The sequence below is a fragment of the Dermacentor andersoni genome, chromosome 1 (assembly GCF_023375885.2).
Source record: "Dermacentor andersoni chromosome 1, qqDerAnde1_hic_scaffold, whole genome shotgun sequence".
Classification (NCBI taxonomy): Eukaryota; Metazoa; Arthropoda; class Arachnida; order Ixodida; family Ixodidae; genus Dermacentor; species Dermacentor andersoni.
This window is the reverse complement of record NC_092814.1, coordinates 103107595-103126545: the sequence shown is the minus strand read 5'-3', so window position 1 is coordinate 103126545 and position 18951 is coordinate 103107595. Positions and strand designations below refer to the sequence as shown.

The 18951-nt window shown below is 44.5% G+C and overlaps 1 protein-coding gene across 3 annotated transcripts in view; it reads right to left on the bottom strand.

Moving 5' to 3' along the window:
* Nsun2 (tRNA (cytosine(34)-C(5))-methyltransferase Nsun2) overlaps window positions 1–18951 on the bottom strand; it is a 162008-nt gene that overhangs the window by 138764 nt on the left and 4293 nt on the right. For all 3 annotated transcript variants that reach the window (XM_055061851.2, XM_055061849.2, XM_055061850.2), the window contains exons 4-6: window positions 16006–16110; window positions 13856–13961; window positions 8003–8074 (exon numbers count right to left, since the gene is read on the bottom strand). In XM_055061851.2, coding sequence (XP_054917826.1) covers window positions 8003–8074; window positions 13856–13961; window positions 16006–16110 — 283 coding nt within the window. The remainder of the gene's footprint in view (window positions 1–8002; window positions 8075–13855; window positions 13962–16005; window positions 16111–18951) is intronic.

The following is an 18951-nucleotide window of genomic DNA, read 5'->3' as shown; positions in this document are numbered from 1 at the left end:
ATTTGTGTTCTTGCAAACTGATCATCGAGAATACCTTCTAGCTCACCAAATTTGCAATACTTTTGCATAGAGGATGGCTCTAGGCTGACCATCTGAGGTCCTTTAATGTGTACCTAATGCTTATTATGTGAACGTTTTTGGATTCCTGCGCTATTGGCAGTGCAGCCACCATGGCTGAAAATGGTGCATGCAACCTTTTGCTCACCAACTGAACGCCACAGTCACTGCACCGCCGTGGCGGCTCTGAAAGTGCCAGCAAGAAACAAAGAGTGGCAAAAGAATAAATGTCCTAAATGTTTTCCCCCTGCAACAATAATGTTTTGTGTTGCTGATGCTGACTCTCCTATGAAAACAGAGATCAGTAAAATATGCTAGCAATGAGAGTAAGGCTCTCAGCTGCAACATTAAGACATCACAGTAGATTTCTGTTAATTCGACTCGAGTTAATTCAATTTCTTGGTCAATTCAATCAAGGCCGAAGGTCCCAGCCAGTGCCCATGCATTATTATGGGGCCGAACTTTTGTTATTTTGATCATAAATTTGGCATTAACCATATAATTAGAACTTGACCAGTCAGCACGCATGTGCCTGACCCCTATGATGACCCAAATAGCGACCCCTTTAGTGGCAGCGTCTATCTCAGTGGAGCTTAGACAGTGAATGTTTTCACAATGTTCGATTACGGTATTTACTTGATTCTAACATGCGCCTTTTCTGTCTTTTGTTTTCAGTAAAATTGGGCCGAAAATTGCCTGCACAACACAATCAAACATAATACCAAAACTGCCATTGCAGCATTTGTATGCTTTACTGCATAATAGAGGTAGATTGCAGAAACGAAGCTGTCTTCAGAAAACAGTCCGCCGTTGTATAACACATTATGGACCCCCGCCCCCCCTCTTTTGCTAAAAAATCACATCCGATGTTTACTTTGTTTCCAAGCTTTAACGTCATTGCTATGTTCGTTTTCCACTTTGAACACATAGAAAGCATTTGATTCGGGGGCATGTTAGAGTCGGGAAAATAATGCCAAATGAATCGGTGTGTGTTTTGCTGTTTTTTCTGTATCTTGTTTAATTCAACCTACCAGATAATGTTATAAATCCTGTGTATCCAATCATGGTCAAATTAACGGAAGAACACTGCACTAGGTTTGTTTTCAAAGTGAGTCTTGGAGGAAGCTTGACCCCTTTCTGTTGCCTGCTGTTAGGATCCGCCTGCAGGGGTACTGCTCTGCAAAGCTATTTCAGCCCGTTGCATGTGTTTCAATCGACCCGCGGTGGGGGCACCCTTCAAAGAACCAGCGAGGACAGCGCTAACCAACCATGAACTTACTTCAGAGAACTGCGGACTACGGCATCAAAAATCGTTCCCCCCCTCGAAAGGGTGCTTTGCGGTGAGGGGGCCCCAGGATTCGGCACAGTCTGCTGACACACGTGGCGACTGCAGGAGAAAGGCAGCTCTGGAATTTAGAGGCGCCGGCTGGGGTCGGGCGTGACCACCTGGCTACGGGGACGCAAGACAATGGACACCACGACGGCCGCGTTGCGAAGGTCAGCTCCGAGTACTGCGAAGGTCGTCTGCCCTCGGAGGGGGGCAGTGAAAGTGCGTATGTGTGTGTGGAGCCCTCCTCCTCCAAAAAGGCGGGTAGTCTACGATGACGTCGAACGGAGTGTTTATAAGCAGCTGTTTGTTGCTGCTACAGTGTGCTCGTCATCGTGCTCTGTGCTCGTCAATGTACTCGTGAGCTGTGTGCTCGTATGCTGTATGCTTCGTTTTGCGTGCTCCATTTGGGAGTCAATCTAGACTGTGCAAATGTATCTGTTGTTTAAACTGTAAATATTGTAAATAAACTTTGTTCACCTAGTTCCTCCCAAGTTCCTCTCTACGACCCTCAACCCTTACATCTGGTGGCAGCGGTGGGATCGGCCTACGACTCGGAGACAGCAACAGCAGCTGACGGACTTTGGCACATGGTGACCGACCGGTATCCTGATCAAGTTGGAGGTGACTTGGGATTGACCACCTCTTGCAACTGACTGGATACGGCGGAGGACTGGTGATATGGTGCTGCTTCAGTGGGTAAGCGTTTGGTTTTGGCTGTAAGATTTACCAGGCTTCAATTTCTCTGTGTTTGTAGACTTGATTCACTGGGGATCTTTTACTTGTATTCTGATTTGCGTGAATATCGCAGCAAGTATTGTGTGACAGCAGAGCCAAAGCTTAAAGTGGCGACCATGGTCCTATTGTGTTTGACGAGAGCTGACCTGTTGTGGTTGTGTGAAGAGATTGAGGTAGACGTAGAGGAAGACTTGACGGAAACAGAAATTTGTAAGACCATTCTCGAAAGTGACAATGATTTGAAATTCATAGAACAAATGGGCAAACGAATTCTAAGCAAGAAACGGGAACAGGAAGCAATTAGGCAAGAACAGGAGGAATTTAGGCAAAAACAGGAAGAAGCTAGGCAGGAACTAAAATGTATTTCGCAGGAAGAAGGCCTAACAGAAGTAACGGGGCAGTACATTGATGCACTGAACCAAGAGATTGAAGGTTTTGAGCAGTTAATCGAGCAAAGTCAACAGCGGCTTGAGAAATCTGTAACACAGCGAAAGTGGAAGGAAGTCGACAGCAGATTTTGGTCGAAAGCAGAGAGAAGGAGTAGTAGCACCTGCGAGATTAGCAGCAAGTTCACAAGTGAACTCGAAGTGCTAGCAGCTAACGATGCCTTAGTGGCAGCAGAGGCCGTTAAAGGCCAGAGTGAGAGCGACGAGGTGCTGTGCCAACAGAGCACTGTAGAGACAGCTAGGCCAGCTGCGAATGAATTAGCACAGTCACCGCGCGTGTGTGTCGCTTGTAATGTTAGCGAGGTTGCTAGCGAAGTACAGAGTACTGCTGACCCGACAGACGTGAGCACCCATGTCAGGTCAGATCTGTGTGCCGAAGTGAAGTGCGAGCTGGACGATGCAGTTGAGAGTAGTTCCCAGGATTGCGAGCTGCGTAGCTCAAGAGAAGACAACTGCATTGTTCAGGGATCGGTGCAGCTCTCCGCCAGTCTAGGTAGCCAAGATAGGGATGATTTAGTTAAGAATCATTCAGACTGTGCGCGTGAGACAGCGATAATGACCGACGAGCTGTGTGCAGATGCACAGCGTCAGCTGGGCGATGCAGTAGAGGGCAATTCGCAAGAGTTCGAGTTACATAGCTCGAGTAACGTCTGCTGCATTGTTCAAGAGTCGGTTGAGCTGTCCGCCAGTCGAGGCAAAGTGAGAGTTGATTTAAATAAATATCACTCAGACTGTGCGGGTAAGAGACCGATCCAGGCCGACGAGATGTGTACCGGCCAGCACGAGGCGCCAGAGGACGGAAGGAAGCAGATTTATGACTGGGTTGCTCGTGTGTGTTGAGGGCAGCCGTGTTCTGACTTCTCTAGTAAGCGTGCGTGGAGCTAGTTATTAGAAGACACATTTGTTTAAAGGTTCCTCTGTGTTGCATAAGTTACGCAAGTTTGGTTGTTCGTTAAGGAACGTGTCCTGTGTGGACTAAAGGAACAAATGTGAGTAAGCGTAATAAAAACTGAGTATGATGCAAGAGCGCGTTCTGAAAAGTGACCACAAAGCTAGCGCGATTGTGATTACGTGCCTGTGGAGTTGACCAGACTGTTCAGTGGCAACAGTATGTGAGATAAGTACGCCACTGCGATAGGGTAAGAACAGGCTGTTTGTGAAGTTAGGCTGCTTAAGTTATGTTTGGGTATTGGTATTTGAGAGCCTTCGGTTTAGTTCTGTGTAAACCTTTGCTCTTGTGCAGCACGACAGTCAGATCTGGTTAAACTCAGCGGGAACGTGAACGCTCGTTTTGGCGGCACGAAATTTTGGGGCAAAATTAGGGGTTCCCAGTTGAGTGGCTTGCATTGAAATTTTTATAGGAAGCCTGGTGTGTTAACAGCTGATTCCGGGCGTTTGCACGCTGAGTGGTATTGTGTTGCCGGGATCGAATCTTCTGTGCCAGTTGTTGTGAGATGGTTGAAGGCATTCCAAGTGCGCAGGGGTTGCAGAGAGCAAAGCCATCGTATTGCTCGCCAGCCATTCTCTTCCTGCCCAGCGGTTACCAGCACTGGCCAGGCGAGATTTTCCGGGCCATGGAGGAGCTGTTAGGATCGGCCTGCAGGGGTACTGCTCTGCAAAGCTATTTCAGCCCGCTGCACATGTTTCGATCGATCTGCAGTGGGGGTGCCCTTCAGAGAACCAGCGAGGACAGCGCTAACCAACCATGAACTTACTTCAGAGAACTGCGGACTACGGCATCAAAAAGAGTCCCACTCCCCCACCCCCCAAAAGGGTGCTTTGCGGTGCGGGGGCCCCAGGATTCGTCAGTCTGCTGACACACGTGGCGACTACAGGAGAAAGGCAGCTCTGGAATTTAGAGGTGCCGGCTGGGGTCGGGCGTGACCACCTGGCTACGGGGACGCAAGACAATGGACACCATGATGGCCGCGTTGTGAAGTCAGCTCCGAGTACTGCGAAGGTCGTCTGCCATCGCAGGGGGGCAGTGAAAGTGCGTACGTGTGTGTGAGCCCTCCTCCAAAAAGGCGGGTAGTCTACGATGACGTTGAACGGAGTGTTTATAAGCAGCTGTTTGTCGCTGCTACAGTGTGCTCGTCATCGTGCTCTGTGCTCGTCAATGTACTCGTGAGCTGTGTGCTCATATGCTGTATGCTTCGTTTTGAGTGCTCCATTTGGGAGTCACGCTAGACTCTGTAAATGTATCTCTTGTTTAAACTGTAAATACTGTAAATAAACCCTGTTCACCTAGTTCCTCTCTACGACCCTCAACCCTTACACTGCCAAATACACCAGTAAAATCTATTGTGTGCTGGCATGCAGTACACAGTGCAAATAAGCTGCATATAGCCTGGTATACGAGATTGGCGACTGTAGGTCAATGGCCTCTTCCAATTTTCTTCTACAAGGTGGCACTGTGGCTGTGCCTTGGCCAATGTGAAGCTTAGAGGCATGTACCACAGATTTTCCTAGCAGGGGCAGCCCTTATGCAACTGACAGTAATCTACAAGTATTCATCAGCTTACTATTATTGACAGCAGACAAGGCAAGCTTACAGCTAAGGGATAAAGAAACCTTTATTTTACAGACTGCAAGCATCCAAAGGAGAGCAACACTTCCCAAACACTCCTATGCCGGTGCAATAAAGCCATAAATAGAGGCACAGTGCAAGAGAGAGAAAAAAAAGGAACTGCGAGCTACGGATTGTGGCTGCCCGTGCAGAAGAACTGCACTTACCAAAAGGAACAGAAATTGAAAATAATTGACGAGATGCTGTTCAAATACATCATGTCTGACCATAACTGAGAACTCATTCTGCCTTTCATAACTTAGAACACTGCACCACAGATTACTACAGGCTTTTGGCCATTCTTCCTCTTGTAAGGCCACCAACCTTTGACTACACCTGACACCATTCTTCCATAAATGCCCAGCACATATGAGGGTACAGCAATCTGTTAAGCTGCCCATTATGCTGAGGAATGCTGTAAGCTTGGCCACTCCTTCACGGTCATCAGCAAACGGCAGTCAAAACCTTGTCGTGATGGTGACCCGTGCTTTATTGCTTTCACCCAAACTCTCTGACATGGCTTTGGGTTCCAGCCGTTCCAACCAGCCTTTCAACAAAACTTTTGTTTTAATACCCAAAGACCCTACAGTGTTGTTGCGCAGACATTGCCTGTGAATTATGCCATTAAGCACATTAGTCTACGGACCAATGCTGCGGCAGTTGTTGAACAGTCCACTTGCAACATCCAAAACCATACCATGACCAGCTCGATCTGTCTTCCTCTCGAGTCGCCAGGATGGCTCTTTTTGCACTAGGAGGTGATTCCAGCAAATATGGATGCTGTGTGCCACCACCACATCGCCAAACCTCTGACGGGTGCAGAGTTCATGGCGTTTGAGCCTTGACTGCTCTGTGGAAATGCTGCTACGCCCAGTTATTCACTTGCCTAAAAAACATGGCGCTTGGATTACCATGGACAACCCAGGTTTTTTAATGTGACACTAAATAGGAATAGTATTAAGCTAAGCTATACTATTAAATTATGTTTTCAGAGGAACTCTAAACATAAACAGATGCTTGGGAAGCCAGAAAAGAGGCAAAGCCAAAGATAGACGGTGCCTTCCTTGAAGTTCCAGCACCATCCAATTGTAATCTTATAGATTTTGACAGTTTGTCCTTTGGTTTAGTTACAGTAGAACCCTGTGTATATGTTTCTTAGGGGACCATGGAAAAGGAATGCATAATCCGGGAAAATATAACATCCAATAACACTTGCAGCAATGCTACAGATGAGGCAAAAAAGCTACTCTCACACAAAGCTTTATTTTAAGTTGAATAGAAACCCAACAAACTATTGAAAACCTGCTAAATAATGCCTGCTATCACTGCTTGGCAGTTAGATTGAACATTAACCTTTAAGGACAAGATATAAAAACACCTGAAGAAATTCTTTATTTTTTATCAAAGTGTGCATATACACTGAAAATAAGAATGTTCAATAAAAGGAAAGAAATGTATTGTGGAAACTTTTTCAACGATAGATTTGTTGCCTGTGGGCGACACCCGGCTGAACACAGAAAGCGAGCTTCACCCCAAGCCACCTATGGCTTTGTATGGAACTTGCACAGACTGTTTTCATCGGATGTGAAACAGAGGTGCACAATGCATTTCCTCTGCATTACTTGTGTGATACCACTACAGCCGGGGACTTTGCACCTGTTTTTCACCACTGATCGTGCCTTTAATAGAAAGCGAGTCCTGCACAAAACTTCTTCCTCGTCTGTTCCTGCTCTAATCCAGCAAATTACTTTTGCTGCCCATCACTAAGTGTTGGCCAAAGGCATTTAGCCAATAACTCCGGAATCAAAGCAAACTCGGCAAGAAAATTTTTCTTTTTTTTGTTAGTTGACTGCAGGTGGCACTTGTTCATAAAGGGATCAAACACTCTTTTGGAGCAGCTGTAGCTGTGAATCTCACTAAATGAAGCTTGTGATTTCCATCTGGTGCTAGGGTCGAATGTTAGGGTCGAATGCTAGGGTCGAAACAGAAGCGGTTTCAATAAGAAACCGAATTAAGAGCACAAGGCAACGACAGTGCCTGTGAACCTGTCTATGAGGCAACCGCTTGTGCCTTCTTTCACCTCTTCTTGGCTTTAAACGTTGTAAGCAATGTTGGGACCAGCGACACGTCCGACAGGCTCAGCAGTTCAGATGTCCCAATGCCATTACTCGAGGACACATATTTACGATAGCTGACATGGGCTCCCATTTGTGCTTTAGCATGCTCAACAATGGCATCCCCCGACAGACGATGCTGCACCGTTGATGCATCGCCAGTTTTTAAACGTAACAACCACGAAGAGAAATGAACAAATAGGAAGCTAACACATATAACTTCATGAAAACTAAGCGGTCCCAGAATTTCAGAGCGTAAGAGCTAGGAAAACAGACCAAACAGGAATGTATCAATGAGGCTCGACTGTACTTGTTTGTTAGTTAAGAAGGATTGCACTGTATTTTAAATTAACCAAACTCCACCTGGGAAATCTGGACAAGTTTTTCTTCGGTAAAACAGCCCAAATATGATAACATACTTTAAAATCAATAACATCACATTAGTGAACTGCCAATGGGGTTTGGACATAAAATTCAGGAGAGGAAGGCTTGGCCTTCATTTCTTCTGCTAGTAATCAATGTTTTTGCCAAGAAGAATGAAAATACTCTTCAAAGAATACTTCACCAGTTTACAATGATATTAGCGTTTTTCTTTAGAGCCCCTTATATGCACCTTAATCAAATTAGGCAAGTGTCTATGCATTTTTCTTCCTCAGAATGTGGCTGGTAAAATGGAAATCAATCCTGTGACCTTGTGTTCAGCAGCAGAATTCCAGTCACTGAGCTACAACACATGGTTAAAAAGAAGACCAACCTTGTGGTGGGGCTGGACGTCTAGCAGAAGAGGTGGAATCATGCTTACTGCTTCTTGTCGTGTAATGTTACCCTGTTGGAAAAAGAAAACTTTAAAAATTTAAAAGAAACATTTAAAAGGGACACTAAAGGCAAATACTAAGTTGACGTGGAATGTTTAAGGGGGGACACGGCTCTTTGCGGCGAAAAAATTGCGAAAAAATCGATTTTTTGAAAACGAAATTTTCGACATCTACAGCTAATATTCCTTTAATTCACCAAGTTTCGAATCTCGGGGAAGAGTATTTCGACCGCAATATCAATTTATAACATCACTGTGAGCTGAATTCCGCGCAAAAACAGCCCTTTTTATCGCGGCGCGTAGCTCTTTCTACGCGCGCGATCGCAGCCATCTTGGTCTCGTTGGAAAGAGCAGCCTTCCTTCTTTAATTTCCCGCCAAAAGTGACTCCGTCGGTACGCCAGTGACGTTGAAATCCGGGGAGAAAAAAAGCCCGAACGCGCGATCCGATTCGTTGACTAGCGCACGTGACCAAAAACGCGCGCTGTGGTTGGCTGCGCGAGGTTCCCATCGTCTGCTCCACTCCGCAGGCGACGCGACTGCGCGTCTCGTAGGTTTGTTGGCACCACGCCCAACGATGTCCGATCCACCGGGAAAGTTCGCCACGAGGCACAAGTTCGGCAAAAAGAAGAAGCGATCAGCTTATAACTTTCAAAAGCGCTCCATTCCTTCTGAAAGCTTTGAGAGTAGCTCGCCGCCAACCGCAAATGATGCCGAAACCGCGGACGATGCCGAAGTAGGCCTAGCCAGCTCAGAAATGAAAACGTTACGGACAGCGGCCGCGTTCGGCGTGACACTGCAATGTTGCAGCGTGCGGATTTGTTGCAGAGGGAGATGAATGCTCAAAAAAAACTTCGAGTTCTTGCGTCAACGCCAGCAACAAAGCGGGTGTTGGATTTGCACACTCGCGCCGACGGCGTTGCAGCCGCGCCAATCGACGCTGAGGCAGGCTTCGCTTTCCTCAGTAGGACTCCGTAAGCGGACTGATGTCAAGGCAAAAGCGAACGGTAATCTGGCCTCGCCATAAAGATCGTTATCACATGCGCGTGTCGCGGCGATATCGCGTCGGCATGGAGCTCGACCCTCGTGAACAACCTTGCCGCGCGCGCGATGCAAGTCACCGGGAATCGGCGAACGGCGCTAAACGATGTTTTTGCCGCATTTGGGTGGCCGTGGTCAGAGCGACTACATTCCTGGTAGCTTTTAGCCATTTTCACTGCAAAGTAATGCAAAATTATTTCTGCACTTTTGATTAAAAGTGAATGTATTCCTTTTTTCTCGTTTTCTCAAAACACCGACTTTTCACTTGTACACAATGTAGGGCCAGATTTTGGAATTTATGCTTTAAAAATTTTCAATTCTGCTTTAGATCAGACAGTAGGGTAGCCACAATTCGAACAGTAAAGATTGAATTGCTATAAAATTACTAATATTTGATATTTCAAAGTAGTATTCCTACCATTATGTTCCTTATGTTTTCTAGTACCCAGGCAGTGCCAATACGAATTTCGTAGCGCATTTCCCCCCCTATTGTTTCTGCAAATTATGAACAATGAATTCCATTTATCTTCAGAACTAAATGGCCTATTGGAAAAATAATTACATATTTGAAATCAGCACAAAAGTCTTAACAAGAATGGAAGGTTTCATGAATATTGATGGAAAACATCATGAACATTATTTGAATTAGTGTCCCCCTTAAAGAAGCGAAAGTTTCATTCTTGCCTGGTTGGACCCCTGTATCATCCTTGATCAATTTAGTATTCAAGCATTTGCCGTAATCACTATGAACATGTCCTGAAATGTTTTTCTCGTTTTCTCAAAACGACATTTTTGATGGTAGTGTAGTTTTGGAGTGACGATATCTCTGGTTCTACTCATCTTATTGCAATAATTCTTTTTTCATCAGAAAGGTGGACAAATTTGGAGTGCAGTAGGCCTAAAATGTGAACAAATATCATTACAGAAATTTTGAAAAAGTAATAATTTCTCCAGGGTTTCACTAATGCCTTCTGCTTACAAAAGTTTGACATGCTGTAACTTCGGCATAAATCAGTTTAGAACATTCATTCTTGTAGCACTGCAACCTCTGATCATTCAACATCATTTTGATGTGCCAGTCTCCTTCATTAACAGCCAGCATTGTAGAGAGAACTTGCCTCCAAATTAGTCCATGCAAAAAAACATGAATTGCTTATATTTTGAAAAGTACTTGTTGCATGGGAAAACAAATTGAATATTTGAAATCAGCATGTCAAAATACATAAGTGATGGAAGTTTTATCAAATTGTGGCCACAAATAAAAAATAAAAATTTAAGTGGGGTGTCCCCCCTTAAGGGGGGATGCGGGGATCAGTTAGCGAAAATCGAAAAAAAAGATCGATTTTTGGCAACGACGCGTTTCGGTATATGCGATGCCTAATCTACATTGTTTCAAAATGATTTGGCTGAAAACGCACCAAAAGTGCCCGAAAAAAATTAATTTATCAGCGCGTAGGGTGAGAAAACAGCTCTAAATCACGTAAAATCACCGCAGCTCGCGGAGCCCGAACTCGTCTTTCCCGCCACCAAACGCCGCCATTTTGGTATCATTCGAAAGCTCGAAGTTTCGCCATTCCGTTTCTGAATTCTTCGGTCGTCGCCATCTTGTAGCAAACACACAAACACAAAAGAAGCGCGGGTCTGCTAGAGGCGGTCACACAGGCCCTGCGATGAAAGCGGGCCTCCGATTGGTTGCCATGCTGAAAGGCGTCTCGCCATTGGTTGCTGCTGCAGCAGCGGACCGCAGTTGTCTGCTTTGAAAACCACGCCGGCGTGTTTCTTCGTTTGACACTCGCAGAATTCGGATTTATGAAAGCTCCCAGGTCAGTGATGGATCGTCGCTCGTTCGAAAAGAAATTTTAAAAGAAGCATGCCTTCGGAAAACGGAAGTGCAAAGCCTCCTACGGCGAGAAAAAGACGGCGGCCAGCGGGAGAAGCGGAGCACCCGACTGTACACGCGCAGGTTGCAGGTTTGCCTTTAGCAAGCTGTATCTTCGCATTCGTATATTCTTTGTATCTTCACATTTCTAATGTATGAGGGTGAGCCAAATGAAAGTGAGCCAACCCACCCAGCGCAATAATGGTTTGGTTCATTTTCTGCGAGGAATGCGCATAGCACACAGGCATCTCTCATTTACAAAAGTGACACGCAGGTGTGAGGATAAATGTTCTTTAATGCTCTCATACGCTGGGTTGAACATGGTTGCTTGACATAATGGACTCTCCAAAAATTGAACAGCGGGGTTAGTTAGGTTTCCGACAGCTGAAGGTGTTTCCCAAAAAGAAATTAGTCGCTGTATGGCTGCAGTGTACGTTGAACATTGCATTTCGTTGGTGACTGTGAAGGATTGGAGCAAACGATTCAAAGAAGGACGTGAAAGTTGCAAAGACAATCCAAGACCAGGCCAAAGCCACCGTGCAATCACCCCCAACATAATTGCAATGGTTGATGAGCTGGTTAGACAGGAACGGAGGATAAGCATCGAGGAACTGGCAGAGCATGTGAACATCAGTCACGATTCGGTTCACACTATATTTCCTGAACATCTCGGTTATCGGCTCTTCTGTGTGTAATGGATGCCAAGATTAGGAACCATTGCCAGAAGACGGAGTGGCTCGGCGCCACCTTGACTGATATGATCCACTATCACAATGAGGGTGACGACTTCTTGTCTGCAATTGTGACCAGAGACGAATCATGGTGTCACTACTACGAGCCTGAAACATGACGGTAAAGCTTACAGTAGAAACATTAGAATTCACCACCGCCAAAGAAGGCAAAGGCAGTCATTTTTGCCGGAAAGGTGTTGTTGACTTTTTTTTATATCGTCAGGGGCCATTACTGATTGAATTTGCTAAACCTGGAGAGACTATCAATTGTTTCCGATATTGTGAAACGCCAGATCGGCTGTGTGTCACAATCAGGAACAAACAATATGGAAAAAAGACGAATGGGGTCATCTTGCACCACGACAATACCCGTCTCCAGGTCGCTGATGTCGTTAACATAAAACTGGCAAACTTCAAGTGGGAAACGCTGCAACATCCGCCATACAGCCCAGACCTGTCGCCTTGAGACTTCCACATTTTGGGGCAAATAAAAAGCCAGCTCAAGGGAACCAGATTCGTGTCGAACGATGACATGAAAGAGTCAGTCACCGACTTTTTGTAGCAGCAACCCAAGAAGCTTTGCGAGACAGGAATCGCGTGACTGGTTAGTCAGTGGTACAAATGTCTAAATGCTCATGGAGACTTTTAAATAAAGTACTCCGTTTGTCATATATCTGCACTGGCTCACTTTCATTTGACTTGCCTTCGTATATGTTGCAGAACTGCTTTTATATGTGCTCTCTGTTGCAACTATAATTTCGATGCAATTTACTCACAATATATGACCAGTGACAGCTGCTTCTGCGCAGTACATTGGAACAAAATACGTCATTGAGATTTTTCCCTGGCTGTTGCATATGTACAAAAGTGTAAACAAGGTTCTTGAATGACAAAGTTTCATTAAAATATGTGTCCTCAACTTGTTCATTTCATGGCCTTTACATTTTTCATATCAGCGGCATGCACTGCTTAGGTGGTTTCGAACTGATATAGTTATTAAGTTTGTGTGATATTTTCTTTACTTATTAAATAGACAAAAAACATGGAACCATTGATATCAGTCATTTCGGGCACAATTTTTTGGGCTGTATGAGTATTTTCGTTTATGAACAAATACATATTTTACTTGCCTTGACAGTGCATAGCATTCAAGAATTCGTTTGCAGCATCTTTGGCAATGGACGTGCAGTTATACATGTATTTGGTCCCTCGACAAACTCTATAGTGAGGAGGCCGAGCTGTCGTGAGCCCCCTGAACAAACTTTCTGGCTATGCCACTGATTGCAACATGTGAGCACCTTGCACACCAGATTGAGGTTTCTCAATGCCCATATGCTTGCATCTCAACCTCTATAAAGTGCAGCGCTTCACTGTTGCTGGGGCTCAGACAAGGCACTCCCAGTAGAGCCAATGAAAAGCTGAAAAAATCATTAGTAGGCGAGTTTATAGCATCAACGTCCAAAGTGGATATCACGATGGAGCCACAGTAGCATCGATTCAATTCGTTGCCTAACACCTGGTGGAGCATTAATATGACGAAACAAATACTGAGCACCCAAGTTTGTCGGTCTGAAGATGCACATCCACGAGGTTGATGCACGGCACAAATGCAGGCTTTCTACTGTAATTTCTGCAATTAAATTGCTCAAAGCTGCATCACCTGTTAGTTTTTTACCAATAAATTTACTGGTTACATGTAATTGGTTACTGAAAAAAGTAATTGAATTACAGTTAGCATTAGTGAGTAAAAAAAAGCATTCGATCAATCACAACACTGCCAAAAATGTAATTGATTACAAGTAATTATTGGCATGTAATTCATTACGTACAAGTCCGTTAAGATTGTCAAAGTTACCTAAATTGCACCTTCTGCAATTCCATTGCTGAGCTATCATAGCATCACATTTCAAGAACTGAAATTTAATATCTTGGTGTCCATAGCAATGCAAAATCACTTTGCTAAATCTGATAAGATAGTGCATGGTCTAGCATTTCAGGGGAATTAAAGTAGTATTCATTAACACCAAGATTTGTAGAAGTGAGGTTTGACAATATTACCAAGTCAATAACTCGTGGCCACCCGGTATATGATAGCTGCAAGTAGACATAAGGACATGAATTCACTAAAATCTGCTTCCACTTACTGTGTCTGTTTCTGATATCAGGAAACTGTGGAGCCGTGCATATGCCTCCGATTTCCGTATCATGATGCGAGACAAATCAAGTTGCCATGCCAGTTCATTTGGATACCTATTTTAACATACAAAAGCAAATAAATGACAACACAATGCACAACATAACCAAAACAAACTACTATACATCCCTTACACACGGCAGGTTTATGTATTCACTTTCTTAGTGGATCAACAGTGTGTGCAAGGCACTGTGCAGCAGATGTAGATTAACTTCAACAAAGTCAAAAATTCCAGAGACATTCTCCTTCCTGAAATGTTCTCACATTAGAGTCTTACTTACGCTGCCGCTTAATGAGCCCCTACTATGCCACGAAAGAGTTGGGTTCGTCCACACGTTTTTGGTAGAAACGGCCAAACAGGAGCTCAGCTCAACAACAGTACTTTTCATTTTTCCTGCAATGCCATCGACTAGCTGGTTTCTTCTTAGTGGTTTGCAATTCTTCCGGTAGATGGCAGCACATAATTTGTGGGGCAGTGCAAGCAGGACAGAGTTTATTCTGGCAGAGGAAGTGAAACATGTTTGCAAATGGGGTCTTTGAAAAATAATGTGTCCATTTTCGGTCAGAATTCGAGACAACAGCGTGGTAAAAAAGGGATTAAATAGCATTCCCTGTTTTTTTCTTTTCTTTCCCTTCTTTTTCATAAGACATGTTCGCTTCCATCAATGTATATGAAAAGCCACCAGTGGCAAGTTTGGCCTGATCGCAACTGGTTTGCGATAATGGCATTATACAACAGTTGCTTTGATCATCAGTTCCTAGTGTCAATCTTCTTCCGCAGCTATTGTACTTTAGTGGGTTTAAAGGGGCCCTGAACCACTTTTTATCGAAGTGGAGAAAGACATTTGAAGTGAAGATAGGCTATTTCAGAACCACTTTGCCACAAAAAGTACTTCAATGCATTCAGCAGAAGTGGAGTTATCGGCAATCAAACACGGCCTCAGCTGTGCTTGCCTTCCTCCTCCAATGCCTCGCACTGCGAAGGCTACGGTGGAGACGTCACCGTGGCGCGCAGTTCAAATTTCCGATTTGGTGCCTATGCCACGCTAAACGTAAGCCAAATGCGGCTGTCCTCAGAGAGCTGCAGTGCGCTTAACCACTGGACTCGTGGCGGCGTCTCACAGCGGCCACGGTGTAGCCGAGCGCAGCGACCAATAGCAGCTGCGTATTGGAGTGTGCTTTATGACGAAATAAAGTAAACAGAAAAGAGCGAGGATCATGGGGTTTTTGAAACGAGAGCGTTTGAGAAAAAGGTGACTTCGCGCTTCGCTTGCGAGTTCCACGGACCGCGTAGGACAGCAGAACTTGGCTGAGATGTTCACAACAGCGTATGCTACCTGCAGACTATGTTATTTCACCAAGCCCGAGGGGTGATTCAGGGCCCCTTTAAGAAAAGCCTGGGCAGGCATGAATGGTTATGTGGGATAAACTGTACTGCAGGGCTCTTGGGTCAGAATGTCAGAAGTGGTGAAAGCACCAGCCAAGGAATCTCTTTACCAGGCGAAGGTGTTGGTGGCCTCAGTGAGATGCTGTATGTCCCCATGAGAATGTGGCCGATAGACACAGGCACTCTATGTTTTATCTTTGTCATTCTTCCCTGGCAATAGTACCACGGCCCATTTTACTGCTGCTCCAGTTGAGAAGCTAGCTGTTCGAACATGTGCTTACACAACTGTTATTACATTGCTCACCTTCCAGTAATATTTATTCTCAGCAAATAAAAAAGTGCAAATTGGCATAGTATGCTGCTCGTACAAATAAAACCTGTAAACCTTAATATTAATTTTAAATTAAACTTTTCTGTCATGATACTATGTGCTTGCACATGCAATTCAAGCCTGAGAGGGAGATGCACGTCTTATGCAATAGAATAGCTTGAGCAGGTCAACCATGTTCCCCACGCTGCTGCCGCAACAGCAGTTTCCGGAAAATAAGCTTGGTAAATGGCTGCACGCATGCACAAACAGAAGAAGCACAGAAAAGCATGTCAGTCATCCCCAACTAGGGCAACCTACTTGAATTCAATCTGTGCTGTAATTTCACTACCTACATATTGCTAAATTAAGAAGACAAGAATTCAAGAAAAACACTAACACCTACCATGTCAGATTGGATGGTCTCCCTGCCTTTACTTCATCTCCTCCGACATTTAATAGTTCTGCAAAGTACTGACTTTTGATTACGTTCAGCAAGTGTTTGGACTCCCTGGAAGAGAGATGCGTACATATGAAACATTAAAACTTCCAAAACAAATTCTGCACTACATATAGTACTACTAACAAAATTGCTTTAGGGCTGTGTACCTCAGGGATGCAGTTCAAAATTGAACTCTGTGGTAGCAAAGGGTTCTGTGCATGGAAAATTTGGGCTATATTTTCGCCATATGCAACTTGTGGGGATGCGCGACTCTTACGCATCCCCTGATATGTTGTTTTCCCCGCACGTCTCGCTTTCCCTGTAATCCGACTTCTCCGCGTAGTTTAGTTCTGGTGGTGGTCAGTCGGGCTGCAGTGCATTACGAGAGATGGCGCGAGTGTGGTGCTGCTAGAGCCACCTAACGGCGGTGTTGGTCGGGCGCGACAAGGAGTAGGTTCTTCCTCTTGGGCTCGGGGTCGGCAAGTGGCGCGGACAATCCGCGCGTGCTCCGATCCATGCTTCTGCAAGACCTATCTCGCGTGGCCTAGGAGCAGGACACCAGAATGGATGAACATGATCGTTCAAACATGCCACTGTTTGCATGACCGTACAAGTGAACGACCAGGCAGTGGTGTCCAGCATGGGGTGAACATAGTCACTCACTATCCAATCACGGTGAGTCGGGATTGTTGCGCGCCCATCGGCATGTTTTGTGGCTAGTAACCCGGCCAGCAGGCATTAGTCTATGAAAGGTGCAATAAATGGCCTTGTGATTGATTGCACTACTGTGTTGTCGTTCCTTTGTCCCAAGAGTATGGGTGAGAACCCCACAAACTACGGCCATCTTTTTTTCACTGCTACAATGCTACCAGTATTCGCCACTCATCCTACTTTTTGCACTTAACATGTGCGATCTTATTTTAATTTTGAAGTGTTAGCTTTTCTTAGCTCGTTGCTCAATTTTGTGCTGTTGGCGCGCTCCGCAGTGAAAGGTGAACGAGAAAGGCACTGGAACGCGCTTCCAATGGTGAAAGCACATGTGATGCCCCGTGTGCTTCCTTCAATGAGAAAGCAGTGTTCAGTAATGTGACGCAAAGTTCACTTTCTTGTAACAAAACCAAATGGTGTTGCCCTCCGTGTATCATGGGGGCAAACCCATCGATTGCACTTGCAGTATTGTGGAAGTTTTTTTGCTGCTGCAGTCACAGTTCCCCTTCGTTAGTCAGTGGCGGTGCAGGAGTTTGCCAGCGCATCGCACATTATGGGCAGCAAAACCAATTGTGCCCGCAGTGTCGTGGAAGTTTTGCCATGCCACGGTCATGCCTCACCTTTCCTTTAGTGTGTTAGTGATGTGCATGGGCATTTTCCAGCATGTCGCATTAAAATACTGACATAGTATTTTCAACTATTCAGATTTTTGCATTGAATTAAGGTTTTTAGACCTCTTAACCCTGGAAAAAATATTGGCAAGGCTCAGGGCGCTTTAATTAATTTAACAGCTCTTCTACAGCAAGTTTTTGGTTTTGTTTCCGAGGAGGTCACTGTGTTGCAATATTATGATGCAGAAAGTAGTCACATAGGAGCAGGAGAATGAGAAGTTTTGCCACTTGCTTCGACTTGCTCGCTCGCCTCCTATGCTGCTACTGATTGTGAGGGCCAATGTAGCAGCATAGCAGAGCATAGTAGTTTAAACAAGAATGCTATGGAACATCCTTTACACTGATATGTCATGGAGGAAGCAGTACCTTCAGACGCCTAGCGATTCAGCGAGCTCGAGATCGTCTTTCCTGCACCACAGCTAATGCTTGAACATTTGTGTTACACACTCGTAACCATCCTGCGTATTTTTTCTGTGATAAATTTTGTGATACAATATTAGTGTGGAATTGACTGAGGACCCCCAACCTGTACTCATTATTGTAGATATATTTGGGAAACAAAGACAGAGGGGGCTCATGAGACTTGAAGCCACTGGGATTCTCCAAGGCCATCTGTTTGGGAACCCTTGAGAGGCACAGAGGCATGAGCATAGTTTTACACATATAGCAAATATTATTATTTATTTATTCACTTTTTCGGGCAATACAGAGTTGCCCATGGATCAGGACAGTGTCCTGCGCAAACTTGGCAGTAGAGTAGCATCACTTTGGCTATAGACAAAACAGCATCATTCGGTGTATACAATACCAGACATAGCAAAATACATTCACATAAGTGAACATGACTCCTTTGTAAAGTTACACAAAAATACATTCACACTGTTACTAGTGCTTTCACTCAGCTAAGTTGCTCACAGTATACAATAAATAAGGTAAAGAAGGAAAGTCAACAAAAACATTGTATACCATACACAGGAAAGCAAAACAAACATTTCACTTTTATAAAGCCAACAGCATAACATTCAAATAAAGTCAGAGAACAATATTAGAGAGCTGCATTGCTCTCATCCAGCAGTGGTCATGACTTTTGATGACGTCTGCTAGGGTCTAGTCAATTCTTTATTAGTAAAAAAAGACTACATTGTGTTCTAAAGGTGCCAGGCATGTTTTGCGAACTTTTACTGAGCCAACGCAGCTCAAATATGAAAAAAAAAAATACTTTGAAATCATTGACCTTCATTTCCATTTCTAATAACCAACCTATTATCATGAAATTAACAGCAACAGAGTTTTCAAAGAATACTTTATTAAACTAAAGACTAAGCTACTACTAAAGGTACTAAATTGAGTCAATGTTTCTCTTTAGTGTCCCCTTAAGTCGCTGCAGTGCATAAATGCAGTCCTTTATAATGGCATTGCAGCAATATGTGGCATTAGTATTTTTTTAGCAATTAGCTATTACTTTAATATTTTTATTTCTAATATTACAGTGTGTGTGAAGTCATAGTTACTTTGTACAACATTGGCTACT